This window comes from Melopsittacus undulatus, chromosome 8 (assembly GCF_012275295.1).
Source record: "Melopsittacus undulatus isolate bMelUnd1 chromosome 8, bMelUnd1.mat.Z, whole genome shotgun sequence".
NCBI classification, from domain to species: Eukaryota; Metazoa; Chordata; class Aves; order Psittaciformes; family Psittaculidae; genus Melopsittacus; species Melopsittacus undulatus.
Window position 1 is genome coordinate 5895931 of NC_047534.1, and position 10499 is coordinate 5906429.

At 35.7% G+C, this 10499-nt stretch overlaps 1 protein-coding gene across 1 annotated transcript; it reads right to left on the reverse strand.

Annotated features, from left to right (window-relative positions):
* Nucleotides 1-8591: 8591 nt before the first annotated feature.
* GPER1 (G protein-coupled estrogen receptor 1) lies at nucleotides 8592-9665 on the reverse strand. The gene has a single exon (XM_005145273.3). The coding sequence runs from the start codon at nucleotides 9663-9665 to the stop codon at nucleotides 8592-8594; it is 1074 nt and encodes a 357-aa protein (XP_005145330.2).
* Between the last annotated feature and the right edge of the window lie 834 nt (nucleotides 9666-10499).

Genomic DNA, 10499 nt, shown 5'->3' on the forward strand with positions numbered 1-10499 from the left:
AAAATAGTGTCTGAAATATGGATATGCATAGATTAGGCTGAATAATTTCACATTCCTTTGAAAATTATTTTTGTAACGGTAGGAACAGATTTCCCAGGAAAGAGTATTCACAGCTGGGAAAACAGTTGCTACTTTGAAGATGGTTTTCCCAGGCGAAAGGCTCACGTCCCCAACTGTGTTCGGTATAAACAATATGTGGTGTATTTCTTACTTTTGTTTAAAGGAATTGTGCGTTCTTCATTACATATTAACCAGCAAGAGTTTCATGCTAATTCTGGGGTTTTGCCTTAATCTGTAGACATTAAAAGTTAATTCTTCGCTTTTATTAATATAACCAAGGTACTAAAGTGAGTTTGGTGTTGAAACACAACCATCCCTCCTTTGCTATTAAGAAGTGAAATTCTTCATTCTCTTCTTGGAGCACATACTTGATGTTTCCTCTCAGCCCCTATTTTTTACTTAGTGGTGAGACCTTCCTTGACAGTTCTTGTTAGGTTTCCAGTATAAATCTTTGCTTTCATGACTTAGCTGCAAATACTTTCACAAAATGGAAATTCAGCACAAGATTCCCACCTGTGGGCTGAATTTGGTGAGTAACAGTCATCAAGCAGTTGTTGGAGTAAGGAGCAGAGGGTAGGTCTGCATGACTGCAAGTCGCTCAGCTCCAGTCCAGTGACAACACTATTTTCTGCCTCTTGTCAGTTATGATTTTTGGGGGGTTCTGTGTGAATAACTTCCAACTCATCATAGAGAGAGATCATAAATAAAAATGGCTGGAAAAGACCCAAATTGCTGAATGTAGAAAATTTGTCACAAAACCTCAAAATATTTGTAAGTTCAGTTAAAAAAAATAAAGCCCCGTTACATGTTTGAATTCACAAAGTATATTCCATTTGGCAAGAAATGAAGTTGTAAGCTTGAAAGGATAAATACTTGCTACGCTCTGATAGAGGATAAAGAACAGAGAAATAGGCATTCAGAGGCAGGTTCTTGACAGGGCTTGAAACTTGGAAGTGTGCACAGTATAACAAATTAATGCAAGCCTAATTCTTGTCTATTTGTTACTTCCTCTTTATTGCTCTTGGTACTATTTTTTTATGTTAATTTATCAAAAAAAGCCTCAAATAGGACAGACTTGGATATTTAAAATATGCTTATTCTAAAAAGCAGCTGTTTTTTCCCCATCTTTGACAGAGTTATACCTTTTTCTTTTTTAAACAGTATGGGAGTCTGGTATAAGGATTTTAATAAAGTACAAATCATTGTGTGTTGATGGAAGAGGTTTAAAACGACCATCATATTTTGGATCAGATAAAGGGGGGGTGATAGCTGCTTCCACAGTATGAATGAGAAACTAGAATTATTTCACCAGAAGTTCCCTCCTCTAAAATACCTTTTCTGCTTTGATCTAATATTGTGAACCACAGGAAAGATTAGCGTATATTTATGTATGTTAATAAATTACAGCATAGATAAAATGGCTCTTGGGTATTAGATCAAAGCCACAGACATTAATATGTACTTGGAAAGTGCTTGTCTGCTACATCCAACAGGTAATTAGAACAAAAGACTCATCTTTAGACTTTTAGGAGCTGCTTGAAATAATGACGGTATAAGCATGAAGGTATTTGACAGGGGAATCTCTTGCTTAAAGAACCAGATTGTCTTTTGAATGCATTTACCTGTTTCTAATTGAATCCCACAAGAGTTCTGCAGGACATTGAACAGAAGATCATTAATTAATGTTTTATTAAATTTCTCAGCATTATCTTAATAATTTGCATCTGTAAACCAAGCTTTTGCAAACAGCATGTATACCCAAGGGAAGACAAAACTCCGCTCCTACCATCTTACAGTCTGAAGTGTTGAAGTTGTTCAGAGAGTACTGAAGACTTAGAGCTGCATCGCTTAAAAAGGGAGCAGAAAGGGTTATATAAAAGGGGATAGAGAATCCTAAGTATGGATGCTTCTAATAGTCATTTTATCCTACCTTCACATACTAAATCATAAATGAGAGTTATTAATTTTTACCCTCTTGTAAAATAGCTAGGTGGTTACAGAATTGTTACACTGAGCTGTAATATAAAACTCACTGAAATCAGTCATGGCCTTTTGGGGGGACTCACTGTTGACTTTGGAGCCTTCATGTACCTCATTGTCTGGTTCTTTTTTTCTAGTTACCTTTAGAATAGGCAAGATTTTCCTATTTTATTATGAAATGCTTATCTTCCATTGTCTGGAAGATAAGTCTGTAGCTCCATGACTTCCTAAAGGCATTTTTAACAAACCTGTGGGGTTTGGGGTTTTTTTATTGTTTGTTTTCATAGGTCTTCGTAATAAAATCTTCTGGCCAAGACCCAAAAGGTCTTAGGCTGTATCAGAGAGAACCAGGAAGAGCACACGTATAGCAGGGGATCCTCCTGAACCCCTTGTTAGGGACAGTGTGCCATGAGGTCTCTGTGATCTGATGTCAACTTTAGCACCACATCTGCCAGCAAGTGTCTGCTTCTGATCACACGACATTCAACAGGGCCATGCAGCATCAGGCATCTTTATGTTACAGTACAAAAGTAACATCGCATTTCTCACTGTTCTAAGAATTGTAAGCATTTAATATTAGAAGTAACTCTTGTTGACTGTACATATTTGAAAACCAAGCATGTTTATAAATATGTTCTCACAGGAGTCACTATCTGTATTATCTTCTTGTCTTGCTACTTGGACATCAGATGGATGTTTGGAATATAATCACATTGTTTAAGTGAGCTCTTGCCTTGATTTCTTTCTCCATTTGCTGTGTGCACTTCACGCATAACTAAGTACTGGAACACAAGAGTTAACAGGTTACTGCAGTCAGGTAAAAGGCTCTTTCTCTTTTGTAGTTCTGAATGGGGAGAGAATGAAAGGAAGAAAATCTATTTGTCATTATATTATCATTTCTACTGAGAGAATACCCAGGAAAGGAAATGTTTTTGCTGCTGAGGCAGAAAGCCAGTTTATCTCCACCACCATTAGGCAATTCTACCACCGAGCTCTTTCTGTAGAAATAGTTTTAACTTCAATTTCTAAGGATAATGTAGCACTATTCCAATAATTTTCCTGTTCCTTTAGTATGTCTTTTTTTCACAGTTTTTCTAAAGTCTTTAAAGAAAATACATTCTGTGCAACTTGAAAAGGTTTTTAAACCTTTTTCAGTCATTTTGCTTGCAGGTCGAGAGAGCTGGGTCTTGTAAGCAAAGTTGCTGCTTTGGAAAGGCTTACCCTGCTGCATTAAAGGCTTATTCAGAGTAGGTATATTAAAAAAGTTAAGTTTTGCTTTTTGGTAATGCATATTTAGAACTTTAAAACTTCTGTATATACCTATAGCAGACTGTTTGAACAATCTGAGATCATAGGTTGGAAACTTGAATGTGGTTTTGTCATTGGGGTTGAACAACTTCAAAAGCCATTCTAAACAGTCTCACAAAGGTTTTATGAGACTCAGAAAATCATCTCTAAATTTTGTAGTGGAATTCAGTGAACATAAGTAAAATAACTGAAGTAGCATGTAAGAGGCTGAGTTGAAAGTAATGAGCAGATCTGGAGTGTCTGAAGTCCTGAGGAGGCATTGCTCTTTTGTTGTCATCTTGGGTGGCTGAATCAGTGTGCAACTGTTTATTCTTAGCTCCTGCCTGTGTCATGCCACCATAAGATGGAACAGAAATCTGAAAGGAAGCCAAAAGCCGAGGCTGAAAGTTTGGTGTATCGTATGTCAATGTGGAATAAATAGTTTGGACAATGCTGTTGAGGAAAGGACACCTAAATTATAAATATGAATGGAGGGTGTTCAGGTTTTCCAATCTAGTGTGTCTCTCTTTAAAACATAGCTCAGGGCATGTACCACAGTATACCTCCATGGCAGCAGGGCTTAAGAGTGTACAGAAAAGATGGTCTGTATGCATGTCTGAAAAATCACTTGTTCCCTATCCTCTGTCATTGCAGACTTAATATAAGTAAGATAAAGCGCAACTCCAAGGTGGAAATGGTTTATTAGTGACATATTTATTAAGCAGAAGGCAATAATAATAATAATAATTTCTTAGCATGAGCAGTCTCTGAAGGAGGACTGACTGGGTCTCACTGTGTACTGCTGGGCTGCTGGAGATGTCATTGGTAATGTAAGACTAAACTTACATTGCAGATGTAAGATTACATTGCAAAGATTCAATCAATTGAATTAAGGAATTTGTCCCTGTGCTCTTTTCTGATGGCAATTTTAAATATTTGTGTGATGGTATGAATGTGTAAGATGAGACTTGGAGTGGAACAGAAGGATACTGTCCCAGAAATTAAAATCAAACCCCGATCTTTGCTGTTTTCAATCAAAATCAAATTAATTCATTGGTTCACCTTCATGAATAGCTATTAAAATTCAAACCTGCCTTCTCCATACACAAACTTGTTTTTCCTGCTTAATGCAGAAACAAGTTCAAATGGAATTAAATGATAATCAGGGTTGAACTTGACATGTGTTTACTTACAGTAAACCACTTTTTAATGCATTTTTTAATGTGATGATCCTAACCATTTAAAATTGTCCAGACAACCTTTTCCCTTCTGCAATCTTAATAAAAAGCTAAGAGAATACAGCAAAATCCTTACACAGGAAAAAATTCCATTAGTTTCTAGCACGACTTGATGCCTGGAAGAAGGATTAGAGCCTGCACTGTACAGGCAGTGAATTCTGTTTAAAACACAGATACTTAGCCTGAAATTCTAAAAGCATTTCCTTGTTAAAACTTTGTGCTCAATGTTTTTTTATGAGCTTGCCTCTTTGCAAATTTAGAATGGATTTTCTATGCCAGATAAGCCATTTTTGATTAATAATAGAAATGTCAGATTACTTTGGGGAAATAGAAGATGAATCTGTATCTTTTTAATTTACTAGAAACAATATTGAAGAAAACAATGTTTTAAGAATTCTGATTTTTTAAATTTTGTTATTTATTTTCTAGCATATCTTGTCTTTTGGAATTGGTGGATTGAATGTTCTGAATGCCAGTGTTCTCATTTTCTGTGGAGAAGAGAGGAATGACTTTTCTCTCATATTGTCTATACTACGTCAAAATCTTGCAGAGAATTTGGGATTGCCTGACTTATTGATTCAAATTCCCTTTCACATGCCCTCATATCATGGAGCACTTATCACAAATGGATCAAGTTTAACTTGAGGCAGACTGGGGGGGATTTTGTAGATGTGATATGTCTGTGCAGTCAGTACTTAGTGTGTCTCCCAATATTGTTACAAGGATACAGAGTTACAGCATCTCTTTAACATGTTTAACTGGTCTCAGATAACTATTTTTCTCATACATTTTGACACAGCTGAATGAAGACCATTGCTTTCAGTCACATCAGGTTCAGACCGGTGCTAGTTTGTGCAGCTTGAATTCGTTTCTAGATACTCAGTAATACTTTGTGCACTCAAGACCTTTTTGTGTTAAGGTGTTATTTTCAAAAGCAGTTAGTGGTTTGATGGATTCTTTAATTTTATTTCTTCATTTTTAATTTTTCTCTGTGTACTTTCCCTAATACTGGTCTTGTCTGGAGACTTGACATAGACTATTACAGTAAAGATTATAAGCATCTGTGATAAACAGGTTTTTAAACTTTACAGGTTTTATCACTGTAGCATTTTAGGGAGGCATGTGGAATCCTTTCCTTAAACAGTTTGTGAGAGACCAGAGAGAAAAGTGGAGAAGTTATATAAAAATTCTTACTCTGATTCCCTCTTTCCCTACACTTCAGCAAAGGTTTTGTTAAATGTTCATCACACTCCTTAATTTTAAAGAAAACTACATAAAGCACAGGTTTTTTTGGTTCATGGATAAGCCATGGTAATGAGTTACTGCAAGGTGATAAACTGCAGGAAGCATGTTCTATATACAAATACATGAAAGTTGTATGGCATTTCTGTAAATGCTGCTTTGTGCACAGTTGCTGTTTAAAAAATCCCTAAACTTTTGGGAAGAAGTGTGCAATTTTTTTTTCCACTTGGGAGAGTACCTTTTATTCAAAGGAAGTAGTCTAAGTTTAGTCATTTCAGGCACAGTTCATAAGCCTGTACCAAAATACTGACATCAGGAAACTCATCAGGTAGCATAGATTTGTAATTTGGTTTTAAATATGCAGTAGGTCATTTCAGCTTGAGTGAATATTGTTGTCTTCATGCTATAGTAACCTGTTCTTTACTAGATTCCACTTTGATAGCAGGACGTTATTGCATGTGATCATGTAGAAACAAACCATTTCATAGTATGCATGAGCAGGTATTTGATGTTATTGTCTGTTTATTATCACAAGCATCTGAGCAAAACTGCTTTCTTGGTTTGTTACCTACAGTGGTGATGAAAGGGCTTCTACTGTAGCCTTGATCAAAACCCAGACTCCTTTACTGGAAGGAAGGAGAAGGGGAAAGAAGTTTACTCTTATAAAAACAAAATAAGCAACAACTACAACTGGGAAAGTGTATTTCTATAACCCCAAGTATGTTATTTATTCGTGGCAAGTGTCAGGATGACACAAACCCAATACATCTGTTATCTCTGAAGATGTGTCTGACTTCACAGAATTGTATTGCCAAGAGAATTATCCATTCCTTCAGTTCTGTGTTGTCTAAAATAGCCATCTTTCAGGGAGTGCTACTGTACATTGGCAGTCACTAGGACATGAGTAATTTTAGCTAATTCTAAAGTGAACATAATGAGGAAATAGGGCAGTGTGTGATGGAGCAAGGTGCTGTGATATTTCTTGCTAAGTGTTTAGTGATTCATTCTATGCAAACAAGGCATGACATTGCACCTTTCTTGGGAGAACATCTGTTTGGTGTTCTAGAGGGAAGATGTGATTAAATGACATTTTCCCTTAGACTGTGATTAGCAGTCACTTGCCAATAATCAGCAGTTGACCCAAACTCCACCCTGCAGTTCCTGTTTCACTTGCAGGAATATCTTAGCTATCTATTTCAAATTCAGTCATCGTCTTGTGGCCTTTCTGTTTATAGGTCAGGTCTTTCGTGGCCAAAGCTTCCACTAGGAAGCTCTAAATATTTCGTGAGAAATATGAGTGGAATCATTGTTTTCACTGTTGGTTTTTTTTTATTGCTTAGTAACTTTAGTTATTGTTTTGTGTGTATCTTTAAAAATTCTTTAAAATCCATTAATGTGCTAATTAATTCATATATGACATTTAAAAATAGAACAAAGCATCTTACTCTGCAGAGTTCTGGTGCTTAACTCAATGAGCACAGAGGTGAAATGAGTTTGTTTGCTTCAGAGATGCAGCAGGTGATGTTTTAATGATCTTGCACACTAATCTGTAGCAACTTTATAGCTTCCTCTGAACAAGTTCAGCAGTAACTTGTGCTAAACATCAATCAGATTGAAACCCAAGTTATTTTGTAGCAGAAATTAAGACCTATAATTTTCATGTACACAGTGCTAACTTTTGTTTTCTTAGTATAATTAATCTTCAGATGAATGAAGCAACCAACATGCATCTTAAAATCTTGAAGGGCCAGTAGTTTCTGGAGATGAGATGAAGGGTGCACGAAGTGCAGATCTGATAATAACTAATCGCGATCCCCATTGCATAAATTTTCCCTTTCTAAAAACTTGGTCTTCTGTCATTTTCATAAGCAATTTTTATACTCTTTTGCAAGAACTAAACTTTAAAGCCATGGCAGTTTGTTCTGGCAATCAAAATAGGCTGCTAAATGTAAAGAGATCTTGTGTAACTTGCATTTAAATCTGAAGGCAGATAAGAATGTAGATATATGCACACTGGTCTTTTTAGTGAAAGGCCCAATTATGTCTGTCCTGGGAAAGATTGTCTTGGGCAATCCTTAAAAGGTAGAATGAAGCATTACATTTTGCTTCTGTGAAATTCTTTGAGATGAGTGATATAGTTACAGATGATTTCAGTTTTGATCAAGTGCTGATGTAAACAGTAGATTACATTTATGAGACTAAAACGAACCACTGTGCTAGATAATATTAAGATTTAGAGAAAGCTCATCATGAAAGACATGATACAATACAGTGACAATAGTACTCTGTAGTTCTTCTAAGCAAAGTAATTTATCTTAACATACTTGGATAAAGAAATCAATGTTTTCTGCATCTCCATGTCAATAAGTTGTAATGATTTTTTTCCCCACTGCTATGGCGGCTTCATTATTTTGGTGGAAGTACTTTATATACACCAGCAAAGTAGCATCTCTGATCAGTGGGTTACATCTGGAGTCTTTGTAACTTAATAAAATTTTCCTCTATGTTGTCGTTCATACATATGTAATATAAAATAAAGCTCCTTCAGTGCTCGGCTTTTAATAATCCTGTTCATAATTAAATCTGACTGAAACATATGCTTCTACATTTAAGTCTTGTCATAAAAACATTTTGAATATAAACCTTCAATACTCAGTAGAGTGATACTAATATATATATATACACACACTCACACACAAATGCACTTTTTTCTGTTAATAGTAAGCATTTTGTTCACTGTTTGCACAACTTCACAGTCATATGTTTTATACAGCTACTCCTAAATCAGACTTCTGATTGCTCATTACTGTCAGAAATGACAGACGTGAAGGCAGCCTGACAAAAGCGATGCAATGTTGACATTTTTGTTTTCTGTTCAATGTACAGTCGCAGTTTGTCTCTGAAGGTTTCCCCTAGAAAACTGTAAATTAAAGGGTTCAAACAGCTATTAGAAAAAGCTGCTAGGTTCACAATGTGTCCTGTTAAAGGATAATCATGTCTGAAGGATGGGCTGCTTGAAGACACAGGCTCGCTTTTCTTTTGAAGAAGTTGAACACTAATGAAGACGTTTTCAGGTAGCCAGCAGATAAAGAAAACCAAGACAACAACAAAAATCATTCGAAGAGCCTTCTGTCGCCGCAGACGAAGACTCCTGTGCTTGTGGGCTTTTATAAGGACTCGAACAATTAGTGAGTAACAAAGACCGATGATCACAAAGGGTATAATAAACCCCAAGGTTATTTCTAACCATTGTATTTCTTTTACATCTGCAAAACAAAAATAGACCTCTCCGGTGTGTTGTAAATGCACAGCTGTAAATGGAACTAGTGCTGCAGAAATAGATGCCATCCATATGAGACCACAGCTTATTCTAGCGTGTTGCATAGTGCGAAATATGTTGGACCTCATTACTTTTGCCAGTGCTATGTATCTGTCAAAACTCATCCATGTCAGAAAGAAAATGCTGCTATACATGTTGATCTGAAGGAACAAAGACATAAAGGTACAAATAATAGTGATATCGTAATACTTTTCATCAAGATTAAAAACCTCAATAAGAGAATCAGCAACTAAAATGAGATCAGCTACTGCAAGGTTTATGAAGTAAAGGTCTGGAATAGTCATTTTTTCACGAAAGCTTATGTTGACAACCAATATCAGAATGTTTCCTACAAAACCAATGGGAAAAAGAAATATTGTGTAAAGACATGATAAGAAAAGACCAATAACATATTGTTGGTATTCTGATTTATCAGCTAATCTAGAAGATAAGCTTTCATTACACAAATGTGATCCATTTAGGTTAAAAGTTGTGCCATTACATATAATGGGTGATAATGAGGCAGAGTAAGTCTCCATGGTTGCAATATCTGTGGAAAAGATACTAGTACTCACAGTTTGGTGGTAATGCCAAAAAAATCAGGCTTTTTGTTGTTCTCAGCCAAGTTCAAGGTAAGCATTTTGATTGGATTGAAAAAAGATGTACACTTTCATATAGGAAATTAAAATTCTTTAGAAGTCAAATTAGTTAACATTGACTGAAATATAACTGTACATATAGTAAATCTGTTTTACAGGACACTATATACATCACAAATGAGAGAATTTGCAGTTCTTATATGCCTTAAGATCATGTAGGAATCTTTTTACCATTATGGTACTTGGGTCTCTTTAACAAAAGCTTTTCATCAGCGGTGTTCCTTCATGCAGGCTGGAAGGTAGAGTTTTAGCTCCATTTGTTTTCTTTTAATAATCAATGAACATCCTTGGACCTGCAATTTGTAAATGGAAAATGATTAATCTCATAATCCAGCATTGTACGATGTGCCATAGGCTTCTACTAATTTAACATCCACAGCTGAGATTGTAGAGAACATCATGTTTGAGTATATATACAAAGGTGTAGTTAAAATTTAATTTTGCTCTAGATTATAGTATGTCATGAGGGCAGATCTGTAAAGATTTTGTGTACTCCCAGTCTTGTAAAATGTAAAAATAGAGAAAATCAGACGAGTGAGTTTAATCAACAGAGGAAAAAACCCTTATCTGTATTTATATATGTGTGTGTGTATCTATATGATGTATATATTTATTTCATCATCATCTTGTAAGGCTATTAAGTAGCAGTCTCTGTCTGAGAAGGCAACAGATAAAAAGCAGTTGGTTCCTCCTGCTCTCAGTAGGAAGGAAAGT